Genomic DNA, 26,088 nt, shown 5'->3' on the forward strand with positions numbered 1-26,088 from the left:
TCAAGGGGAGAGATACCCCTTCCACGACACCAACCACAAAAGACAGTCCACTTATAGCCTGGTAGACTGAAGCTGAAGATCATTGAAGGTGTCCGGCCATCGAGTTGCGAAAATCCTTTCTAAGTGAGGAGATGCTGTATAGTCTTGAGACGTGAAGTCGTAGCGAAGCTACGGCTTTGTGGAAGATGTTCGTGATTGGCTGCTTGAGTAGATCGAGTCGTGAAGGGAGTTCTCTCGGAAGTTCCGGGAACCACTCTATGTGAGAGTAATTGAGATTGTCAGATGATCTGGTCTTGTTGAGTACTCTTCTCATCAGGCAGAGCTGGGGAAAGGCATAAACAAGGATGTTGTCCCACTGTTGTTGGAACATCTTGCCAGAGAACGTAGGGAGCGGTAAAGCGGGAGCCTAAAGTTCAGGGATGTCGCAAACACACAAAATCAGGACTGTTGGCTACTAGACGATTCAAGGACCACTCAAAGCCCACTATCTAAGCTGCTCTGCTCAGATTGTCCGCGAGCACATTCCTCTTGGCTAGAATGAAGCGGGCCGATAGGGACATCGAGTTGTCTTCTCTTCATCTCAGTATCTCTGGTGCTATATGGCATATGGACTGCAAAAAGGTACCACCTTATTTGATTATGTAAGCCACTACTGTGGTGTTGTCACTCATAAACAACACTGAAAGATCTGTCAGGAACTGGTGGAAGGCTCCCCTCATCTCCAAGAAGTTCATGTGCTGGCACCCTTCAAACTCAGACCAGAGGGCTAAGGTCATGTGGTGCAGCATGTGGGCTAAAAAAATTGTTGTTTTCTTTGTTCTTAGGGAGTAGTTGACTCTATCACTACCAATGGGAGATTAAAGATAGTGGGAGTATCTATTGAAAACTCCTACCTAGCAGTCTTTCGTTCGATTGTCATGAGCTGACTGACTCCTTTAATGAGGTGGATAAAATTCAGATATTTTCAGGCATAAAGATTTCAATAACACTGAATGTGAATGAAACAGTTCAAACTTCACAACCAGGGCGGAATCAATTTGCTGCCATGCACATGCTTGGTGAATTCGTTAACTCTGTATTGTACCAGGAAGGAGATGCATCATAATGTGTTTCTTTTTAACTTTGGAATGACAAGTGCTTTGCACAGGCATACCTAAATTCCTCCTTTCTAATGTCAGGGAAGAATGAATGAATGAATGATTTTAAAGTTTTCTGGCATCCTGATACCGAAGGTCATTGACGCCGGTCAGGGAAGAGTGCCTGATCTAGAATGCATGATCGTAATTGTGCAACCACGAAAAAGAGAAAGATTACAAATCTAAAAAAAAAAAAAAAAGAGAGAGAGAGAGAGAGAGAGAGAGAGAGAGAGAGAGAGAGAGATACATATACATATATATATTAGTAAGGAAATGACCTATCTCCTGATAACCACCTCTCTTGTTCAGAAGAGAGATTTGGGCTCCGGGAGGAATTTGTTTCCATAAACAAAGAATTATGTAAACCCTTCAAGTCAACCAGTTTCGAGCAGGGAGAAGGTCTACTGCTCATTTTCAAGAGTGAACCGAGGAGAGATGGCATTTGCTGGAGCTCATATTCAAATTCCTGTTTTGACGTCGGGTCTTCATTTGTTATGGATTGCCTGAGGGCAGTCGGAAGTATCTGGAAGACAGTTACCTCTGGCAGGTCTGCATGAAAAAGAACTTCATGCACAACTTATTCGCCTGGAGAGTGATTGGGCTGATATCCAGACCAGCGCTGTTGACCGAGCACGATCTTGTGAAGAGGTCCTTGGATACATTGAGAGGAAAACAATAATCCTTACAACACAGCGTAACTGAAGACCCTAACGAAGGCCAACTACACAACGACCACCAACAACAAAATGATCTACCCTACCTGGACAATATCTCCTGCCTCCTTGATCAACTAAAGAAGAAAAACCTGGAAAAATTGGCTGAAACAGTAATAAAAAAACTCATTAATATTAACAGAGGCAAATTAAGGATCCTAGAGAAGATGAAAGAATATGTAAACCTCATAAATTATGTCCTTACCTCTGCTCAAGAAGAGATACAGTACCACATTTGGGTCTGAACTGCCACTACATAACAAAACTCCTCCTGACAACATGCAAGAAATTGAGCATAGTGGAGCCCTCGTACAGCAGATGCCCCTCTACTCTTGGCAGAAGCCCTCAGCGATCGGGGCCAACACTGAAGTGGAATTGTTACGAAGGAGATGATGGATACTGCCAAGGCCCTCAGAATGCTAAAAGGCGTCACCGTACGTCATGTAGATAAGACCGCCACCTTCGTCCTCATGAATACGGAGGAGTACCATGAATAACTCAATATGATTTTGGCCGATAACTCAAAATTCAAACACCTCTCCAGAAACCCAACCAAGAATATCAAAAGAGAAGCAATCTGGATTACACAAGCCATCAATGACAACCATCTCTGGCGATCTCTAGCCTATAATCAACCAGTGCCCTGCACCAACATAACAGCTAGCAAAGAGACTGTATGGCCTTCTCACAACTTACGTTTCTACTGAATATTATGCAAGGTGCATGCATTCGAACGGGGACGAGCAAGGCAAAGGTGCGAGCTGTCATAACTAAAGAACACTAAATCTTGCCAGCACTTCCCCCTTAGATAACGCAGGAAAGGGCTGTGACTACAGGGTGTTGACAGTCACGATCACCAGAAAGCTCAGAACTAGAGCACGACATATAAACGAGTCGAAAATCCTCTTCCAAGGCACTCGGAGGGGAGACCATGAGGAAGCCCTCTCACGCTGGCGAGAAGGGCAATCCACCTCGGAGAGTGGAGTCAATAACTTTGTGCTGAACAAGCTCAGCGTGTGTGCTAACCCATTAGGATTTGTGGGCATGGCTTGGACTCTGTAGAAAAACGGCCACCAACTCCTCAGGTGGGCGGGGAGGGAGGGGGGGAGAGGCCATGGCCAATCGCTAAGGAGGCAGCTCTGCACTCCTGCACCTCTACAAACCAAGAGTTGCAAAGGAGGCCAAACCTGACACAGCATCAAGAGAGGTAGACTACCCTAAAGGAAAGGGTGCCATCGCAATGCTCGGGGAAGCAAAGGCCTTCTCCGGACCAGAGGGTTGTCCGGGGTCAAACGGTCATCTTTTGCTCAACCGCCCTCTGGAGGAGGCTAAACGAGCAGAGAAAGCGGGGAGGGAACAAGTTGCTGGATGAAAATCATAAAGGCGAAGAATCCCTTTTAGACTTATCTTCAGTCACCTACCGTACCACTCCCACTGGGAGGATTATTATCATTACTATCCAAGCTACAACCCTAATTGGAAAAGCAAGATGCTATAAGCCCAGGGGCTCCAATAGGGAAAAATAGCCCAGTGAGGAAAGGAAATAAGGAAATAAATAACTGAAGAGAACAAATTAACAATAAATCATTCTAAAAAAAGTAATGTCAAAAGAAATATATCATATATAAACTATTAACAACGTCAACAACAAAAATGTCATATATAAACTATAAAAAGACTCATGTCCATCTGGTCAACAAAAAAGCATTTGCTCCAACTTTGAACTTTTGAAGTTCTACTGATTCAACAACCCGATTAGGAATGATCAATAACGACACTCTTCACAGGGAGAGACCCGAGTACGTGATTGTCTTCTGTACGCAAGAAAAAGGTTGTGAAGATCAGTCTCCCATGTTGACATAAATGTGCCTCAAGAGAAGCCAGATATGCTTGGACAAACCTGCATATTAGTAGTCTTTGGAGAAAAAAAAAAGGTACAAGAAGAAAGAAAACCAAATGAGCTTACGGCCAGAGACAACTGGGTTTACAGGAGCGAGAGACGGCACGTCTTCACTCTACCTAGCCAAAACCAAAAGTGACGTAATGCACTGGGTAAGTGTGAGCAGGGGGGAGGGGGTTAGTCTACCCTCCCCCAACTAACTAGTGGGGGGTCGTTAACCTCATTTAACAGTTTATGGCTAGATTCCTGCTACACCGGACCTAATATCCACATTAAAGAAAGGAAGGTTTGTGTGTGTGTAAGACCAAACAAATAACTGTGAGCGTCTCAATAAATTGATTATTTATGTTAAAATTAATGGTATATTTTTTTCCTTAATTCCACATATGCCAGCCCCTACAAAACCCACTAAATAAATTACTAGTGCTGAAATTACATTATTTAAATCTAATCACCAAAATATGGTCACAGAAAGTATGAAAAATGCACCAATGAAAGTTTGCTTTGGCATCGTGATAGCAAAATACATTACCATATTTTTCATGGCAAAGTAACATTTCTCAATTCAAACCTACAGCACTATACAGTACTATGCAGACAAACATTTGATAAAGTATCACATACAATTTAATAATAGCTTCTTCATGAGCAGACACCAACCAAAATCTGCTTGATCATTACATTGTGCCTGATCTTATTAAACTCAAAACAGCACAGCCTGCGAAATAATTTTACTTGCAATGACTTCTAAACCTTCATATGGGACCAAAGACCATTCCTAAGAGAAGGATTGAGTACTGAAGTACTTAAAAAAAAGTACCCGAGGCCTGCAACATACATTGCAAGCCTGGTGAGTACCATTAGAGTAAATAACATAAAAAAAAAACATTAAAACTTACTCTCAACCCAGCTGCTGGAGAACGAACAAGACACAAGTGATCTCTCACGAGATTCTTATTGGTTTGGCGCTGATTGTCAAAGTCTTTCACCAGACGATCCATCACGAACTTGCGCTCTCTTCTCTCGCGGATCTCTGTGATTTTCTTTACGGCCTCGACTGTTGAGTGCAAATTAAAGAACCTTTACAAGTGCAATTTTGCAAGAGCATAAAATTTATATTTCTTCTATAAAAAAAAAAACGGTTATCAGATTTTATTTTTTGTTTGCATGATTGTAAATCTAAACTAAAGTTACTGAAAACTTATTTCTCTTCACTATATAATAAATACATTTACATACATTAAATATCATGCATACTCATTATATACATATTGTCCCACACATCAAATATATTATAAGATTGATATACAGTACTGTACAACAAATTTTGAATGATTGTAGTTAATTCATGCAGAGAATCAACGGTGAAGGTCAAATGCATAGCAAAATATCAGTTCCTAAAGCAAATTGGAAGTAAACTTCTGTCCAAATGCCAAGTAGTGTACAATACTCTAAAAGTAAATCTGTTTAAGATTAACGAGCAAGTAAATATGCAAGAAAATTTTCAGCTTTTCATATTCTCTTATTAATCACTGGAGTTGAAAACTATACTAGATCTAAATGCAAAAAAAAAAAAAACCCTAAGAATACGTTTCCATTTTTGAATTTGTGATAACGCACTGAGGCAATGATCCTGTATCTATACTGTATTTTATTTGGAAGGAATTTGGGTATATATTACTTCACTCTTCAACATACCTTTTTGCATAAAAAAAAACTTAAAAAAATAAACAAATAAATAAAAGTTATTTTTGATATTCCAGGTAAAATCAGACATCTGTTGCCCTTACAACGTTTGTTAGAAAATGTTATTTTTATTAATAAAATAAATTTTTGAATATACTTACCCGATAATCATGTAGCTGTCAACTCCGTTGCCCGACAGAATTCTATGGAGGGATACGCCAGCTATCACAATACTAGAAGGGGGTGTACTTACCAGCGCCACCTGTGGCCAGGTACTCAATCATTTGTTGTTGACACCTCCTCAATTATTCCTCGGTCCACTGGTTCTCTCTGGGGAGGAAAGGGAGGGTCGATTAAATCATGATTATCGGGTAAGTATATTCAAAAATTTATTTTATTAATAAAAATAACATTTTTCAATATTAAACTTACCCGATAATCATGTAGCTGATTCACACCCAGGGAGGTGGGTGAAAACCAGTGTACATGATTAAAGGATAGCTAAGTATCCCATATTTCATATAACAGTTATCTCAAATAACAATGAAATAATAAGTACCTGGTAAGGAAGTCGAATAGAACCGTTACTCTGCCTTTTATTTAAAGTTCGTCTTCCTTACTGAGCGCAGCGTTCCTCTTGGAGGCTGAATCAACCCAAAGGTGCCAAAGTACAAGGGGTTGCAACCCTACTAAAGGACCTCTACCAAACCTTTAACCCAGGCGCTTCTCAAGAATGAATAGACCACCCGCCAAATCCAAGGATGCGGAAGGCTTCTTAGCCTACCGTAACAACCATAAAAACAACAATAAAAGTATTCAAGAGAAAGGTTAAAAAGGTTATGGGATTAAGGGAATGTAGTGGCTGAGCCCTCACCTACTACTGCACTCGCTGCTACGAATGGTCCCAGGGTGTAGCAGTTCTCGTAAAGAGACTGGACATCTTTCAGATAAAATGATGCAAACACTGACTTGCTCCTCCAATAGGTTGCATCCATTATGCTCTGCAGAGAACGGTTTTTATTAAAGGCCAACGAAGTAGCTACAGCTCTTACTTCGTGGGTCCTTACCTTCAGCAATGCAAGGTCTTCCTCCTTTAAGTGAGAATGTGCTTCTCTGATCAGAAGCCTTATATAGTACGAAAGCCCATTCTTGGACATGGGTCTCGAATGTTTCTTGATGGCACACCATAAGGCTTCTGACTGTCCTCGAATAGGTTTAGACCTCTTCAGATAATATTTGAGAGCTCTGACAGGGCAAAGAACTCTCTCTAGTTCGTTACCTACCATGTTGGAGAGGCTAGGTATTTCGAACGATCTAGGCCAAGGACGTGAAGGAAGCTCGTTCTTTGCTAGGAATCCAAGCTGAAAAGAACATGATGCAGACTCGGTTGTGAAACCAATGTTCTTGCTGAAGGCATGAACCTCACTGACTCTCTTAGCTGTTGCAAGGCAAACGAGAAAAGCAGTCTTGAGGGTAAGATCCTTGAAGGAAGCTGACTGGAGAGGTTCGAACCTAGATGTCATAAGGAACCTTAAGACTACGTCTAGATTCCAGCCTGGAGTGGAAAGACGACGTTGTTTAGACGTCTCAAAAGACTTGAGAATGTCTTGAAGGTCCTTGTTGGAAGACAGGTCCAAACCCCTGTGGCGGAGAACTGATGCCAACATGCTCCTATATCCTTTAATCGTAGGTGTTGTAAGGGATCTCTCATTCCTAAGATGAAGAAGGAAGTCAGCTATTTGGATCACAGAGGTATTGGTAGAGGATATTGAATTGGCTCTACACCAGCTTCCGAAGACCTCCCACTTAGACTGGTAGACTCTACGAGTGGAAATTCTTCTAGCTCTGGCAATCGCACTGGCTGCCTCCTTCGAAAAGCCTCTAGCTCTAGCGAATCTTTCGACAGTCTGAAGGCAGTCAGTCGAAGAGCGTGGAGGTTTGGGTGCAACCTGTCTACGTGTGGTTGACGTAGAAGGTCCACTCTTAGAGGTAGAGTCCTGGGGAAGTCGACTAGCCATTGAAGTACCTCTGTGTACCATTCTCTTGCAGGCCAAAGGGGAGCAACCAGCGTCAGCCGTGTCCCTTCGTGCGAGACAAATTTCTGCAGAACTTTGTTTATTATCTTGAACGGAGGGAATGCGTACAGGTCGAGATGGGACCAGTTCAGAAGAAAAGCATCCACATGAACCGCTGCAGGGTCTGGAACAGGGGAACAATAAAGCGGAAGTCTCTTGGTGATGGAGGTGGCAAACAGATCTATGGTAGGTTGACCCCACAAGGTCCAAAGTCTGTTGCACACACTCTTGTGGAGGGTCCATTCCGTGGGAATGACCTGATTCCTTCTGCTGAGGCGATCCGCTGAAACATTCATATCGCCCTGGATGAACCTCGTGACCAGTGTGAGGTTTAGACCTCTTGACCAAATGAGGAGGTCCCTTGCGATCTCGTAAAGGCTCCTCGAATGGGTCCCTCCTTGCTTGGAGATGTAAGCCAAGGCTGTGGTGTTGTCTGAATTCACCTCCACCACTTTGCCTAGCAGGAGGGACTTGAAGTTCAACAGGGCAAGATGAACTGCTAACAGTTCCTTGCAGTTGATGTGGAGTAATCCTTGTTCCTTGTTCCATACTCCTGAGCATTCCCGTCCGTCCAAGGTCGCACCCCAGCCCGAGTCCGATGCATCCGAGAAGAGATGAAGATGGGGGGTCTGGATGGCCAATGATAGACCCTCCTTGAGAAGGAGATTGTGCTTCCACCACAGGAGAGTGGTCTTCATCTCTTGGTTGATAGGGATAGAGACTGCTTCTAGAGTCGAGCCCTTGTCCCAATGAGCTGCCAGATGGAATTGAAGAGGGCGGAGGTGGAGTTTCCCTAGCTCGACAAACAGGGCCAGTGATGAGAGGGTCCCTGTGAGACTCATCCACTGTCTCACTGAGCAATTGCTCCTCTTCAGCATGCTCATGATGCACTCTAGGGCTTGGTTTATCCTGGGGGCCGATGGAAAAGCCCGAAAATCCCGACTCTGAATCTCCATTCCCAGGTACACAATGGATTGGGAGGGAATGAGTTGAGATTTCTCTATATTGACTAATAGACCTAGGTCTCTGATTAGATCTAAAGTCCAAGAGAGGTTCTCCAGACAACGACGACTCGTGGAGGCTCTCAACAGCCAGTCGTCTAGGTAGAGGGAGGCTCTGATGTTCGATAAGTGAAGGAATTTCGCTACATTCCTCATCAGATGAGTAAAGACCATAGGAGCTGTGCTTAGGCCAAAACACAGGGCTTGGAACTGATAGACAACCTTTCCGAAAACGAATCTCAGGAAAGGTTGGGAGTCTGGATGAATGGGAACGTGAAATTATGCATCTTTCAAGTCCAACGAGACCATCCAGTCCTCCTGTCTGACCGCTGCTAAGACCGACTTGGTCGTCTCCATTGTGAACGTCTGCTTGGTGACATACTCGTTGAGAGAGCTGACGTCCAGCACCGGTCTCCAACCTCCTGTCTTCTTGGCCACAAGAAAGAGACGGTTGTAGAAGCCCGGGGATTGATGGTCCCGGACTATAACCACTGCCTTCTTCTGCACAAGTAGCGACACCTCCTGTTGCAATGCTATCCTCTTGTCCTCTTCTTTGTAGTTGGGAGAGAGGTTGATGGGCGATGTGGTCAGAGGCGGTTTGAGGCAGAATGGAATCCTGTAACCGTACCTCAGCCAACTGACAGACTGTGCGTCTGCACCTCTCTTCTCCCAGGCTTGCCAGAAGATCTTGAGTCTGGCTCCTACTGTTGTCTGGAGAATCTGAGAGTCAGTTCTTTCCCTTAGATGTCCTGGGTCCTTTCCTAGACCTGCTCCTGTGAGAGTCTGGACGGGAGCTTCCTCGGCTGGGGGCTCTACCACGAAAGGGCGGTATGAACCTCGTAGCCGGGGTATCAGCCACTGGGGAGCGATAAGTCTTGGGGACAGAGGTGGTAACCTTAGACTTACGAGCCGATGAGGCTACAAGATCGTGCGTGTCCTTCTGTATCAGGGCAGCCGACAAGTCCTTAACTAGCTCCTCAGGAAAGAGGAACTTTGAGAGGGGAGCAAAAAGGAGTTGTGACCGTTGGCACGGTGTAATGCTGGCGGAGAGGAAGGTACACAGTTGCTCCCTTTTCTTCAACACCCCTGATACAAATAACGACGCTAGCTCACCCGATCCATCTCTGATGGCCTTATCCATGCAGGACATAATTAGCATGGCAGAATCTTTGTCCGCAGGAGAGGTTTTCTTGCTGAGGGCTCCCAGGCACCAGTCGAGAAAGTTGAACATTTCGAAAGCTCTGAACAACCCTTTCAGAAGATGATCCAGGTCTGAGAAGGTCCAACAAACCTTCGAGCGTCTCATCGCAGTCCTCCGAGGCGAGTCCAACAGACTTGAGAAGTCAGCCTGGGCAGAGGCAGGTACTCCCAAGCCTGGTGCTTCCCCTGTGGCATACCAAACGCAACCTTTCGAAGCGAGCTTCGTTGGAGGGAACATGAAGGAAGTCTTGCCAAGGTGTTGTTTAGACTGAAGCCACTCCCCTAAGATCCTTAAAGCCCTCTTGGAGGATCTAGCTAGGACAAGCTTAGTATAGTTGGACTTAGCCTGTTGTACGCCCAGCGAAAACTCAGATGGAGGAGAGCGGGGAATAGCAGAGACGAAGTGGTCTGGGTAAATCTCCCTGAGTAGAGCCAAGACCTTGCGAAAATCAATCGACAATGGAGAAAGCTTAGACTCTTCCACGTCTGATGAGGGATCAAGGTGTGCCTCATCATCATCCGACACCTCATCAACAGAGGGTAGCGAAGCGATCGGACCAGAATGCTGAACCGCAGAGTCAGAACGGGTAGGAACAATAACAGCGGTTTCCTCTTCCTGAGGGAAAACCTGAGGCTCAGACTGCAAAGTCTGAACAACAGACGAAGCAGAAGGCAGGCGCATGGGTGAAGGAGGTTGACTCCTAGCAAGAGTTGAACCCAAGGATTGCACAAGCTGAGCGGAGGACGGAGGCGGAGTAGTTCGTTCCTGTTCCTGTGAGATGAGTGGAGCATGAAGAGGTTGAGGCTGCGCAGAACAAGGTAAAGTTCTCGCAAGCTGAGGCTCCTGAGGCGCAAGTCCAGGGTGTAGAGGAGCTTGCCTAGAGGAGGGTTGAGCTCGCTGCAGCGATGGTTGAGCAGACAGACTCACGGAGGGGAGAGGTTGTTGTACCCCAACCGAGAGTTGCACCACTGGTGGAGCAGCAAGGGGAGGCGGAGGAAGAGTGGCATAACTCTCCTGATCCCAAAGCAAGGGTTGCTTTAAAGAAGGCTGAGGCTGAACAACACTGGGAACAGCGAACTCCGAAAGTGGCTCAACATCGTACGCCTGGCAGATGGTGCTGCGACCAGGCGGAGCAGGTGCAGGCTGGGCGAGCACAGGCGGAGCGAGTACAGGTGGAGGGAGTGTAGGCGGAGGAGGATGTGCAACACTCTCAGCCCGACACTCACGCATCAAGTCCGAAAGCTGAGGTTGCATGGACTGAAGCAGGGTCCACTTGGGGTCGGCAGAAACGATAACAGACTGAGGTAAAGTCACAGTCGGGCTCTGTTTTGGCAGAACCTTACTCCTCTTGGGCGGAGTACAGTCGACCGATGACTGAGGCGAGTCAGAGCTGAGCCAATGACTGCAACCTGGCTGAGCACTCGCGGACTGAACTCTACGTTTAAGCGGTCTCGAGACCTGAGACCAACGTTTCTTCCCTGCTAGTTGATCAGCGGACGAGAAGACGGGCTCAATCGTCTGCAGGTGGGAGTGACGGTCTAAGGAAGACACGCCCGCAACCACCGAGGATAATTCTGTGCGCCTAACAAGGCCTGTCGAACCCTTAAGCCCTTCGACATTGCTTCTCCCCTGGGCATGGGAGCTTGCAAGAGGTCCCGGACTGGGAGGACGACTGGCTCGCACAGAAAAATCCTCACGCACCACACTGGCACCACTAGCACTTGGCACTGCACCGACACTAGCACTCGTCACAGCACTGGCACTATTTCCACCCACTGCACTCTTGACCTTCAGTTCTTTAACCTCGGCCATCAGAGACTTATGGTCACTTACCACTGATTCTACTTTATCTCCTAAAGCCTGAATAGCACGCAAAACAATTGACATATCAGGCGGAGGGCACACAGTAGGTTCAGGAGTAGCCACTACAGGGGTAGGAAAAGGTAGGGGATCATGAGGTGAGGAAAACATAGAAGAGTGAGAAGAACTTCTCCTAACTCTACCTCTCTCTAACTTATATGAATATTTTAAAAGACGGACAAATTCCAATTCCGAAAGTCCGGTGCACTCCTCACATCGATTTTCTAATAGACAGGGCCTGTCCCTACAGTCAGAACAAGCGGTGTGAGGATCTACCGAGGCCTTCGGAATACGCCTATTGCAAGACCTACATCGTCTATGGGAGGGGGCTTGCGAAACGTCAGACATCTTGTTTCAAAGAGTTAGCCAAAGGGTGATCCAAAAACAAGCAAAAATTCATTAACCGTTAATCAGTATTATATAAAAGCTATCTAGCTAATATAAAAAGGATTCCAGTAAAGCGACAGCCGTTAATCTAAGAGAATACTTCACCAAATATCCATGAATAAACTCGAAGACCATAAGCGTATCCCAGAACGTCTAGCCGGAAGCACGACAGAGGAATAATTGAGGAGGTGTCAACAACAAATGATTGAGTACCTGGCCACAGGTGGCGCTGGTAAGTACACCCCCTTCTAGTATTGTGATAGCTGGCGTATCCCTCCATAGAATTCTGTCGGGCAACGGAGTTGACAGCTACATGATTATCGGGTAAGTTTAATATTGAAAAATGACACTTAAAATTCTGGTTGTTTGATTCTATGGTTTATGAATATGGCCAGAGACAGACACTGGGACCTGGAAGGCTCTTTAGAGTACACTTGCAATATGAATGAAGAGCTAAGAAGCTGGATAGCAACACAAAAGAAGGAAGCGGGAGCAAGCAAGGGTTTAGTAGCCGTATAGAAAGTGAGAGCATCTATGGGCCGAAAGAATGTTGCAAAAACTTTCAAGTAATACCTACGGAGCATCACTCAAGGAGCACAGATAACACCAATGCTACACAGGGTATTTTGTTTCTATTTAGACAGATAAAGAAAGACCATAAACAGACGGGAGTGGAAGGACATGTCTCGGGCTTTGTCCGGCAGTAAACTAAAGTGGTTACGGATGACGATGACAACAATAATGATAATATGGTAACAATGGTACTGTACCTGAAAGGTAACCATCCATGAAAATAATCTCAAAGTAACAAGCACTTACAAGTCTTAGCCCACAACTCTCTGTTGTACTTGATGGGAACATGTCGTCTTTTCTCAAACTCGAAGGAAGGATCGACTGCCAACTCCTTTCCTGCTGCTTTACGGAAGGACTTTGTCCAGCGGGTCTTCCTCGGGTTCTTCTTCCTGTTGAACAGCCTGCGGCATTTAGACCGGCAAAATCTGAAAATCTTTAAGAGAAAAAAAATTTAGAGAATGCGTATAGCATATATTTCAAGGGCATGCTTAGGCTATTCAAAGGATTATGAGCACAGTATTACAAAAATGGTTAAGCAACACAAATTTGCATACTAATACTAGAGTTATTGGTTCCTTTGACTGGCTAAATATGTTATTTCTATTAGTAAAATAAATTTTTGAATATACAGTACTTACCCGATAATCATGTAGCTGTCAACTCCGTTGCCCGACAGAATTCTATGGAGGGATACACCAGCTATCACAATACTAGAAGGGGGTGTACTTACAGCGCCACCTGTGGCCAGGTACTATAGTACTTCTTGTTGACACCTCTTCAATTTTTCCTCGGTCCACTGGTTCTCTATGGGGAGGAAGGGAGGGTCAATTAAATCATGATTATCGGGTAAGTATATTCAAAAATTTATTTTACTAATAAAAATAACATTTTTCAATATTAAACTTACCCGATAATCATGTAGCTGATTCACACCCAGGGAGGTGGGTGAAAACCAGTGTACAAGATTAAAGGATAGCTAAGTATCCCATATTTCATATAACAGTTATCTCAAATAACAATGAAATAATAAGTACCTGGTAAGGAAGTCGAATTGAACCGTTACTCTGCCTCTTTTTTAAGTTCGCCTTCCTTACTGAGCGCAGCGTTCCTCTTGGAGGCTGAATCAACCCAAAGGTGCTAAAGTATATAGGGCTGCAACCCCTACTAAAGGACCTCTTCACAACCTCTAACCCAGGCGCTTCTCAAGAATGAATTGACCACCCGCCAAATCAAAAGGATGCGGAGGGCTTCTTAGCCTACCGTAACAACCATAAAAACAACAATAAAAGCATTCAAGAGAAAGGTTAAAAAAAGGTTATGGGATTAAGGGAATGTAGTGGCTGAGCCCTCACCTACTACTGCACTCGCTGCTACGAATGGTCCCAGGGTGTAGCAGTTCTCGTAAAGAGACTGGACATCTTTAAGATAAAATGATGCAAACACTGACTTGCTCCTCCAATAGGTTGCATCCATTATGCTCTGCAGAGAACGGTTTTTATTAAAGGCCATCGAAGTAGCTACGGCTCTTACTTCGTGGGTCCTTACCTTCAGCAATGCAAGGTCTTCCTCCTTTAAGTGAGAATGGGCTTCTCTAATCAGAAGCCTTATATAATACGAAACCCCGTTCTTGGACATGGGCCTCGAAGGTTTCTTGATGGCACACCATAAGGCTTCTGACTGTCCTCGAATAGGTTTAGACCTCTTAAGATAATACTTGAGAGCTCTGACAGGGCAAAGAACTCTCTCTAGTTCGTTACCTACCATGCTGGAGAGGCTAGGTATTTCAAACGATCTAGGCCAAGGACGTGAAGGAAGCTCGTTCTTTGCTAGGAATCCGAGCTGAAAAGAACATGTTGCAGATTCGGTCGTGAAACCAATGTTCTTGCTGAAGGCATGAACCTCACTGACTCTCTTAGCTGTTGCAAGGCAGACGAGAAAAAGTGTCTTGAGGGTAAGGTCCTTGAAGGAAGCTGACTGGAGAGGTTCGAACCTAGGAGACATAAGGAACCTTAAGACTACGTCTAGGTTCCAGCCTGGAGTGGATAGACGACGCTCCTTAGACGTCTCAAAAGACTTAAGGATGTCTTGAAGGTCCTTGTTGGAAGAAAGGTCCAAACCTCTGTGGCGGAGAACTGAAGCCAACATACTCCTATACCCTTTAATCGTAGGGGCTGAAAGGGATCTCTCATTCCTAAGATGTAGATGGAAGTCAGCTATTTGGGTCACAGAGGTATTGGTAGAGGATATTGAATTGGCTCTACACCAGCTCCGGAAGACTTCCCACTTAGATTGGTAGACTCTACGAGTGGAAACCCTTCTTGCTCTGGCAATCGCACTGGCTGCCTCCTTCGAAAAGCCTCTAGCTCTAGCGAATCTTTCGACAGTCTGAAGGCAGTCAGCCGAAGAGCGTGGAGGTTTGGATGCAACCTGTCTACGTGAGGTTGACGTAGAAGGTCCACTCTTAGAGGTAGAGTCCTGGGGATGTCGACTAGCCATTGAAGTACCTCTGTGAACCATTCTCTTGCAGGCCAAAGGGGAGCAACCAGCGTCAGCCGTGTCCCTTCGTGCGAGATGAATTTCTGCAGAACTTTGTTTATTATCTTGAACGGTGGGAATGCGTAAAGGTCGAGATGGGACCAGTTCAGTAGAAAAGCATCCACATGAACTGCTGCAGGGTCTGGAACAGGGGAACAGTACAGCGGAAGTCTCTTGGTTATGGAGGTGGCAAACAGATCTATGGTAGGTTGACCCCACAAGGTCCAAAGTTTGTTGCACACACTCTTGTGGAGGGTCCATTCCGTGGGAATGACCTGATTCCTTCTGCTTAGGCGATCTGCTGAGACGTTCATATTGCCCTGAATGAACCTCGTGACCAGAGTGAGGTTTAGACCTCTTGACCAAATGAGGAGGTCCCTTGCGATCTCGTATAGGCTCCTCGAATGGGTCCCTCCTTGCTTGGAGATGTAAGCCAAGGCTGTGGTGTTGTCTGAGTTCACCTCCACCACTTTGCCTAGCAGGAGGGACTTGAAGTTCAGCAGGGCTAAATGAACTGCTAGTAGCTCCTTGCAGTTGATGTGGAGCCTTCCTTGTTCCTCGTTCCATGTTCCCGAGCATTCCCGTCCGTTCAAGGTCGCACCCCAGCCCGAGTCCGATGCATCTGAGAAGAGATGAAGATTGGGGGTCTGAATAGCCAACGATAGGCCCTCCCTGAGAAGGAGATTGTTCTTCCACCACAAGAGAGTGGTCTTCATCTCTTGGGTGATTGGGATAGAGACTGCTTCGAGAGTCGAACCCTTGTCCCAATGAGCTGCAAGATGGAATTGAAGAGGGCGGAGGTGGAGTCTCCCTAGTTCGACGAACAGGGCCAGTGATGAAAGGGTCCCTGTGAGACTCATCCACTGTCTCACCGAGCAACTGCTCCTCTTCAGCATGCTCATGATGCACTCTAGGGCTTGGCTTATCCTGGGGGCCGATGGAAAAGCCCGAAAAACCTGACTCCGAATCTCCATTCCCAGGTACACAATGGATTGGGAGGGAATGAGCTGAGACTTTTCTATGTTGACTAACAGACCCAGTTCTCTGATTAAGTCTAAAGTCCAGTTGAGACTCTCCAGACAGCGACGACTCGTGGAGGCTCTCAACAGCCAGTCATCTAAGTAGAGGGAGGCTCTGATGTCCGAAAGGTGGAGGAATTTTGCTATATTCCTCATCAGATGAGTGAACACCATAGGAGCTGTGCTTAGGCCAAAGCACAGGGCTTGGAATTGGTAGACAACCTTTCCAAAAACGAATCTCAGGAAAGGTTGGGAGTCTGGATGAATAGGAACGTGAAAGTAGGCATCTTTCAAGTCCAACGAGACCATCCAGTCCTCCTGCCTGACCGCTGCTAGGACCGACTTCGTCGTCTCCATCGTGAACGTCTGCTTGGTGACATACGCGTTGAGCGCGCTGACGTCCAGCACCGGTCTCCAACCTCCTGTCTTCTTGGCCACTAGAAAGAGACGGTTGTAGAAGCCCGGGGATTGATGATCCCGGACTATAACCACTGCCTTCTTCTGCACAAGTAGCGACACCTCCTGGTGCAATGCTAGCCTCTTGTCCTCTTCTTTGTAGTTGGGAGAGAGGTTGATGGGAGATATGGTCAGAGGTGGTTTGAGGAAGAATGGAATCGTGTAACCCTCCCTCAGCCAACTGACAGACTGGGCGTCTGCACCTCTCTTTTCCCAGGCTTGCCAGAAGATCTTGAGTCTGGCTCCTACTGCTGTCTGGAGATGCGGAGAGTCAGTTTTTTCCTTTAGAGGTCTTGGAGCCTTTCCTAGACTTGCTCCTGGAAGAGTCTGGACGGGAGCTTCCTCGGCTTGGGGCTCTACCACGAAAGGGCGGTATGAACCTCGTAGCAGGGGTATCAGCCACTGGGGAGCGATAAGTCCTGGGGACTGAGGTAGCAACCTTAGACTTACGAGCCGATGAGGCTACAAGATCGTGTGTGTCCTTTTGTATCAGGGCAGCAGACAAGTCCTTAACCAGCTCTTCGGGGAAGAGGAACTTCGAGAGCGGAGCAAAAAGGAGTTGTGACCTTTGACAAGGTGTAATGCTGGAGGAAAGGAAGGTACACAGCTGTTCCCTTTTCTTCAGAACCCCTGATACAAACATCGACGCAAGCTCACCAGATCCATCCCTAATGGCCTTATCCATGCAGGACATTAAAAGCATGGCAGAATCCTTGTCCGCAGGTGAGGTCTTCTTGCTGAGGGCCCCCAGGCACCAGTCTAGAAAGTTGAACATCTCAAATGCTCTAAATACTCCCTTCAGGAAGTGATCAAGGTCTGAGAAGGTCCAGCAAACCTTAGAGCGCCTCATTGCAGTTCTCCGAGGCGAGTCTACCAGACTTGAGAAGTCAGCCTGGGCAGAGGCAGGTACTCCCAAGCCTGGTGCTTCTCCTGTGGCATACCAAACGCTCGCTTTCGAAGTGAGCTTAGTCGGAGGAAACATGAAAGAAGTTTTGCCAAGGTGTTGCTTAGTCTGCATCCACTCCCCTAAGATCCTTAACGCTCTCTTAGAGGACCTTGCTAGGACTAGCTTAGTATAGGTGGACTTAGCTTGTTGTATGCCCAGCGAAAACTCAGATGGTGGAGAGCGGGGAATAGCAGAGACAAAGTGGTCTGGGTAAACCTCCCTAAGCAGAGCCAAGACCTTACGAAAGTCAATAGACTGTGGAGAAGGCTTGGATTCATCCACGTCTGACGAGGGATCCAGGTGTGCCGCCTCATCATCAGAAGCCTCATTACCAGAGTGAAGCGAAGAGATCGGACAAGAAAGCTGAACAGCAGAGTCAGAACGAGTAGGAACAATATTAGTGGTTTCCTCTTCAAGTATCTGTTGAGGGAAAACCTGAGGCTCAGACTGCAAAGGCTGAACAACAGACGAAGCAGAAGGAAGGCGCATGGGTGGAGGAGGCTGACTCCTGGCATGAGTGGTTGAACCCAAGGGTTGCGCTTGCTGAGCGGTTGGCGGAAGCGGAGTAGCAAGTTCCTGTTCCTGCGGTGTGAGCGGAGCGCGATGAGGTAGAGGCTGCGCAGAACAAGGTAAATGTCTCGCAAGCTGAGGCTCCTGAGGCGCAAGGCTAAGGTGTTGTGGTGCTTGCCTTGTGGAGGGTTGAGCTCGCTGCAGCGAGAGCTGAGGAGACTGACTCATGGACGGGGGAGGTTGTTGTACCTCAACCGAGCGTTGCATCACTGGTGGAGCAGCAAGAGGAGGCGGAGGAAGAGTGGTATAATCCTCCTGATCCCATAGTAAAGGTTGCCTTAAGGAAGGCGGAGGCTGAACACCACTGGGAACAGCAAACTCAGAACGTGGCTCAACATCGTACGCCTGGCAGGTGGTACTGCGATCAGGCGGAGCGAGCGCAGGCGGAGGGAGTGCAGGCGGAGGCGGAGGCGCAACACTCTCAGCCCGACACTCACGCATTAAGTCCGAAAGCTGTGCTTGCATGGACTGTAGTAGAGTCCACTTGGGGTCGGCAGAAACTACAGTAGGTTGAGGTAAAGCCTTAACAGTCGAGCTCTGTTGTGGCAGAACCTTACTCCTCTTGGGCGGAGTGCAGTCGACTGATGACTGCGGCGAGTCAGAGCTGAGCCAATAACTGCAGCCTGGCTGAGCACTCGCGGACTGGACTCTACGTTTGAGTGGTCTAGAGACCTGAGTCCAACGTTTCTTGCCTGACAATTGATCAGCGGACGAGCGGAAGACGGGCTCAATCGTCTGCAGGTGGGAGTGACGGTCTTTGGAAGACACGCCCGCAACCACCGAGGATACTTCATTGCGCCGATCAAGGCCTGCCGAACCCTTTTGCCCTTCGACATTGCTTCTCCCCTGGGCTTGGGAGCTTGCAAGAGGTCCCGGACTGGGAGGACGACAGGCACGCATAGAAGTATCCTCACGCACCACACTGACACTGGCACTAGCACTTGGCACTGCACTGACACTAGCACTCGTCACAGCACTGGCACTAATCCCACCCACTGCACTCTTGACCTTCAGTTCCTTGACCTCGGCCATAAGAGACTTGTGATCACTTACCACTGACTCTACTTTATCGCCTAAGGCCTGAATAGCACGCAAAACAACAGACATATCAGGCTGAGGGCAAATAGTAGGTTCGGGGGTAGCCACTACAGGGGTAGGAAAAGGTAGGGGATCATGAGGTGAGGAAAAAAGTGAAGAGTGAGAAGAACTCCTCCTAACTCTACCTCTCTCTAACTTAGTTGAATATTTCAAAAGACGGACAAATTCAAGTTCCGAAAGTCCGGCGCATTCCTCACATCGATTTTCTAACTGACAGGGCCTGTCCCTACAGTCAGAACAAGCGGTGTGAGGATCTACCGAGGCCTTCGGAATACGCCTATTACAAGACCTACATCGTCTATGGGTGGGGGCTTGCGAAATGTCAGACATCTTGAATCCAAAGAGTTAGCCAAGGGGGGTTCCAAAATCAAGCAAAAGATCGATAACCGTTAATTAGTACTATATAAAAGCTATCTAAGCTAATATAAGAAGGTTTCCAGTAAAGCGACAGCCGAAATCTGAGAGAATACTTCACCAATTAGCCGTGAAAAAACTCGAAGATCATAAGCGTATCCCAGAACGTCTTGCCAGAAGCACGACAGAGGAAAAATTGAAGAGGTGTCAACAAGAAGTACTATAGTACCTGGCCACAGGTGGCGCTGTAAGTACACCCCCTTCTAGTATTGTGATAGCTGGCGTATCCCTCCATAGAATTCTGTCGGGCAACGGAGTTGACAGCTACATGATTATCGGGTAAGTTTAATATTGAAAAAGTGCATTTTTCTTTTGTGTAAATATACACCGAATAGTCTGACCTATTCTTTACATATTCTCCTCTTTTCTCATACTCCTGACAACACTAAAATTAACCAAAAAATTCTTCAGTCAAGGGGTTAACTACTGTATTGTAATAGTTTAGTGGCTACTTTCCACATGATGAGGGTAGAAGAGACTCTTTAGCTAAATAAGCAGCTCTACTAGGAGAAGGACACTCCAAAATTAAAACATTGTTCTCTAGTCTGGCGTGGTGCCATAGCCTCTGTACCATGGTCTTCCAGTCTTTGGTTCGAGTTCTCCAACTTGAGGGTATGCTCGGCAACACTGTTCTGTTTCCATAATGTATTTCCTCTCCTCATTAGGCTAGTCTATTTTCCTTGTTGGAGTTCTTGGGCTTATAGCCTCCCGGTTTTCCAAATAGAGTTGTAGCTATAATAATAATAATAATTAAAAAAAAAGCCTTTTGGATTTCCCAATGTATTTTTGGTTTCCTAAACATCTAGTGATGCATAATTCACAATATGAATAAAATCCACAGTCTGGATAAATTTTGGGTCATCACTGGTACTCATGGAAGCCACTGGGAAGAAAACTTTGAATCCGTTCTACTAAGTAAATTTTGAAAAGGTTGGACAGCAAGATGTAATTAAAAAAAAAAAAAAGCAAGAACAACAGCAAAGTAGATACCTATAAAGGAGGTTCAATGACTCCAACTACCCCACTACAGGGACCTTGAAGGTAAATCTAAATATTCTAATGAGCGTCTTCCTCAACTGGACTGGACGAGGACGCCTCCATTACACGATGATTAACGTGGAAACCATAAGTACAACAGAAGAGAACAAAGTGCCCAAATGACTCTCTTTATAGTTTATATATGACAGATCTATTTTTACATTGATATTGCTCTTACAATATCTTATATTTTTATTCATTACTTCTCATATATACTGTAGTTTATTAATTCCTTAACTCCTTTCCTCACTGGGATATTTTTCTTGGAGCATTAGGGATTGTAGCATTCTACTTTTCTAATTAGGGTTGTAGCTTGGCAAGTGGTAATAATAATAATGACAACTGATTATTTCCTCCCAAAAATTTGTATTATATTCAGAAAACTTAACAGTAAAAAAGCATATACTGTACTGTACAGTATAATGAAAATTAAAAATAAAATGTTGAAATACTTCTAAAGCAATGATTGGTATACTTTATATAACTTTTCTCTTAGGCAAACTCAACTAGCTAATGGGCCAATTTCTTAGTAGAAAAAATATCTAATAAATTCAGCATTAATTTTAGCATAACAAAATATAATTCATATTTTCTTAATAATTACGGTAATGATAGGATTCATCTATATCTTTGTTTACAGCACAACAAAACCATCTCTATTCTCTTGGCTCCTATTTCTTGACTGGACGTTTTGAAACAATAGTGACCGTGTTCATACGACATTCGACCATTACTGTACATGAAGGTAACTTTACCTGTGCACTGTTCAGAGATACAGTAAGAACATGGCATCCTGGGTCTATTTAGCAAAGTATTGAACAGGGAAGCATAAGGCAAAACTTCCTACATAATGATTAAGGAAGAGGACATTAGGTTGGGTTGAATGCATATGAAGTTCTGATGTTTAAGGGAGACAACGTGGGGTAAAGATTTACCCACTAGACAAACTAGCAGTTTAGAAAATAAATGACCTAACCTTCTATAAATATAAGATTTCAAGGTTAAAACAATGACAGAATGCATACTTGGATAATAACATCTCTTAACTGAGCCATGGAAGCTTTTTATACATGTAAAATCATACCTCCATCAAATTCTAGGTTAGCCTATTGAAAAGATACCAAGTTTGATGAAGCTAACGATAGTTTGGCATGCTGTGAGAGAAAAACCATAGGGATACAGACACTAACCTTCCCTAACCTTGGTAAGCGAGGCCTAATCTGACCATGAGGCCACTCTAACCTCACCCAGAGATTTAACATATTAGTCCAGTTTCTATAATTCAGACTGTATTCGCTCTACAAAATTACCATAGTGCATTGGCACTGCAAGAGAATGGTCACAAACACTTTTGTATGATAAATAGTTACCAATGCACTGTCACCATTAAACATCAAAGCCTCATGTCCTACCAACCCTAACCTATGACGTTACGTCCTTAATCATCTTGAGTGAAAAAATTGCCCACAAACCAAAACTGAAAGTTACCTTGAAAGGCAGTTTCTTACTCTTCCAATACCTTAGCAATTGAGGACCCACCCCTCAAATTGACACTGAATTCTGGTTTCTTATTGGTCAAATACCTATGTACCTCTGATTGGAGGACAGAAAGTTATACCCTATCAAATAGGATACTGTATACTCAAACCAGCTTTAAACTGATTAACAGAAAGTGGTCTAATAGACAAAAAGAAGCCTCAATATTATGTTAAGATATATGACAGACTATTCTAAATTTTATTGCCATTGAAAAAGTATTTTTGTTATAGAATTCAAAGAATTATTATCCATGTCAAAAGCAGAATAGAATGGTAGAGAGCCTTTGTATATCAGAAGCCAGATCCTCCAGCGTGCATTAAAAATGGACACCAACTAACATAAACTTACCCCACCCTAACCTAACCTACAAGCCATGTCCTTGCCTAATTACCTAACGGGTTAGCCCCCTTACGACACCCCTTACGTTACAGTATTCTTAGTTGGCCAAACCATATATACAGGTGGTCGCTATCATGCATACACCCCAATAGCAGTACTATAAACAAAACTTTTAATAAAATCTCAATTTATATAATGCTCTAACATAATGATGTTTCAGAAAAAACAATACATTTAGATTTATTTATCGCAGAGTTTGAAGGGCCAAGTAATGTAGGGGTGACAGAAAATGGGGGAGGATGCAAGGTGAAAACTCCCCAATCCAACAGAAACTTCATGTTTTTTTCTAGATACTGCACATCAATCAGAATAGCTAGTACACATGATTTATTCTATTTATGGCTTCAACTCTACTTTTTCCATTATCAAGCACATAACTTTCATAACATGAATCCAACATTATCTTATCAATGACAATTAGATTAGACTATGAAATGATATCAACTGCAATTCCAATGTGCATTTTGTACTTCATAAAACATGTTAATCAACAATTACACTCCAAAATCCAAGCTATGATCTACCATAAATAGGTTCCCTTACTCAAACCAGCTTTAAACTGATTAACAGAAAGTGGTCTAATAGACAAAAAGAAGCCTCAATATTATGTTAAGATATATGACAGACTATTCTAAATTTTATTGCCATTGAAAAAGTATTTTTGTTATAGAATTCAGAGAATTATTATCCATGTCAAAAGCAGAATAGAATGGTAGAGAGCCTTTGTATATCAGAAGCCAGATCCTCCAGCGTGCATTAAAAATGGACACCAACTAACATAAACTTACCCCACCCTAACCTAACCTACAAGCCATGTCCTTGCCTAATTACCTAACGGGTTAGCCCCCTTACGACACCCCTTACGTTACAGTATTCTTAGTTGGCCAAACCATATATACAGGTGGTCGCTATCATGCATACACCCCAATAGCAATACTATAAACAAAACTTTTAATAAAATCTCAATTTATATAATGCTCTAACATAATGATGTTTCAGAAAAAACAATACATTTAGATTTATTTATCGCAGAGTTTGAAGGGCCAAGTAATGTAGGGGTGACAGAAAATGGGGGAGGATGCAAGGTGAAAACTCCCCAATCCAACAGAAACTTCATGTTTTTTTCTAGATACTGCACATCAATCAGAATAGCTAGTACACATGATTTATTCTATTTATGGCTTCAACTCTACTTTTTCCATTATCAAGCACATAACTTTCATAACATGAATCCAACATCATCTTATCAATGACAATTAGATTAGACTATGAAATGATATCAACTGCAATTCCAATGTGCATTTTGTACTTCATAAAACATGTGGAGCCTTTGTAGGGTGACAGCCAGATCCCGTAGAAAACGGGAATATTCTGAACTGTGGCCGTCGTTCTAAAAACGATTTTGGCGAGAGAAGCTAACTTAAAAAACCCACCTAACCTATGCTAAAAGCCGTATCCTTACCCAGGGGGCTTCGCTCTCCCGGACACCCCCCTTACACAACAGTTTCCTTACCTACGAGTACGACTGGAGAAGCTAACTTAAAAAACCCACCTAACCTATGCTAAAAGCCATGTCCTTACCCAGGAGGGCTGGTTCCCCCCCCCCCCCCCCCCCCCGGACACCCCCCCTTACACAACATATTTAAGATCCGTAGACCATTTCCAAACGTTTTTATTCTATACTAGATAACAGTAGGAGCAATAATAAGCAAATTAGGACGCTTGGCCGTAGCGCTACAAACTACCCAAACGTGTTAATCAACAATTACACTCCAAAATCCAAGCTATGATCTACCATAAATAGGTTCCCTTACATGACCAGGGATCAACATAGATTGGTCGGTAAGATTATAGTTACAGACGGAACATTTTTATTAGAAAAGTAATGGGGTGTGTGTGATAGCGGCCACCTGTATGTATTATTATGTCTAACTTAGAAAACGGCAGTGTAAGGGGGGTCAGAGGGGGGCGTCAGCTCCAACACTAGGTAAGTAGGTAAGGACAAGGCTTGTAGGTTAGATTAGGGGGAGAAAGTTTAGGTTTATTGATGTCCATTTATATTCAACTTGTGTGGAACTGGCTGCTGATATACAAAGGTTCCAAGATAAATTTACCGGTGGTAAATGTGGTCACTAAATTAGATAATTAAGGTTGCATCTGCAGAGAAAAAAAAAAGTCATTTTCGAAAAATCGGAAGTTTTTCTAAGTGAAAAACCGGTTTTCTATCGGAAAATCTTTTCCCGTCCGGAACTATAATAATACCGCTTGGGGCTAAAGCCCTACCGTAAATTATATCTATAATGGAACAATGCAAGGTTATTAATACCAGTTCCGCTGATTAGTAATAATGAAATTGGATCAAAATAATAATATTCAACATCACATGAACTTAAATAAAGGTAGAATACTGATAATTACAAGTACATGTGGTAGTGAAATGCCAGCGGTTTGGGACAAGCCAAGACATGGCCTCTAATGCAACCTTAATTAAACGTTAATTCAAATTCATATAAAACTAATAACTTAAACATACCTTACAATCATTCCTCACAAACATCATCCCATGTCCAGGATAAACTTTACTGGAGCAAAAATAACACCTTTCGATCCTCATTTTGGAGGTTTATTTGTTTACGTCTTGGTGTTGCCCCAGATGGCCGAAAGGACTTAACGGAGAACCTTCCACTGTGATTGCAGTCACAATGTATAATAAGTATATCTTATTGATTTGGTGACCAAAAATTAATTAAAATTAATTTTTGTATAATATTTATATCAAATATAGCATTTATACCCTTTATTTATATGTATATGAATTTTAATAGACTTTAATATATTATTCTTGAGTCATTACAATTTAGTCAAAGTAAAGCATAGACCATTTACCAACCTCCATGTGGGAAATCGACAGCATAGATACATTCAAAATAGAGTATGTCCCGATTATACATATATGGGATTTTTTTTTTCTTTATAAACGCAATTGCATAAAAACTTAAAAAAAAATCTGTAGATAAAAACGTACCGTTTATAAAGTTATACATTCAATGCTTGAAGAAAATAAATGCCATTGGTTTTCCAGAAAAGAAAAGAAAAATTTTAGAATAAAAAAGCGATGTAATATACCAAAAAAAGATAAGAAAATACATAAAGTAGATTGTTTTAGAAAGTGAGACTAACAATTAAGGATTTATAAATTAGATTGTATGCCATATCAATCGTGTCCAGTTCTTTCTATCAGAGTTATAGCTAGAACAAAGCCAGTTACTATTTAGGCCTTCAGTCAAGATCGAAGACACTCCCTTAAAACTAATGGGCTAAAAGAAAAACATCAATGAAACAAATTTAAAAGACCAGTCATACTATATTATATTAATTGTTTTCCTATAAGCTGCCAGTATCATCATTATTATTGATTTGATAACACCAGTGTAATTCATTGGACTAATGCATATAAATCTGAATTGAAATACACATCACACATACAAAGTGTGTGTGTGTGTGTGTATGTATATATATATATATATATATATATGTACATA

At 43.9% G+C, this 26,088-nt stretch overlaps 1 protein-coding gene across 1 annotated transcript in view; it reads right to left on the reverse strand.

Moving 5' to 3' along the window:
* Positions 1 to 25,238, reverse strand: part of RpL24-like (ribosomal protein L24-like) — a 29,198-nt gene extending 3,960 nt beyond the window's left edge. Inside the window, exons 1-3 of the mRNA XM_068346999.1 lie at positions 25,080 to 25,238; positions 12,779 to 12,965; positions 4,649 to 4,806 (exon numbers count right to left, since the gene is read on the reverse strand). Coding sequence (XP_068203100.1) covers positions 4,649 to 4,806; positions 12,779 to 12,965; positions 25,080 to 25,160 — 426 coding nt within the window. The 5' untranslated portion in view covers positions 25,161 to 25,238. The remainder of the gene's footprint in view (positions 1 to 4,648; positions 4,807 to 12,778; positions 12,966 to 25,079) is intronic.
* Between the last annotated feature and the right edge of the window lie 850 nt (positions 25,239 to 26,088).

This window comes from Palaemon carinicauda, chromosome 23 (genome assembly GCF_036898095.1).
Source record: "Palaemon carinicauda isolate YSFRI2023 chromosome 23, ASM3689809v2, whole genome shotgun sequence".
NCBI classification, from domain to species: domain Eukaryota; kingdom Metazoa; phylum Arthropoda; class Malacostraca; order Decapoda; family Palaemonidae; genus Palaemon; species Palaemon carinicauda.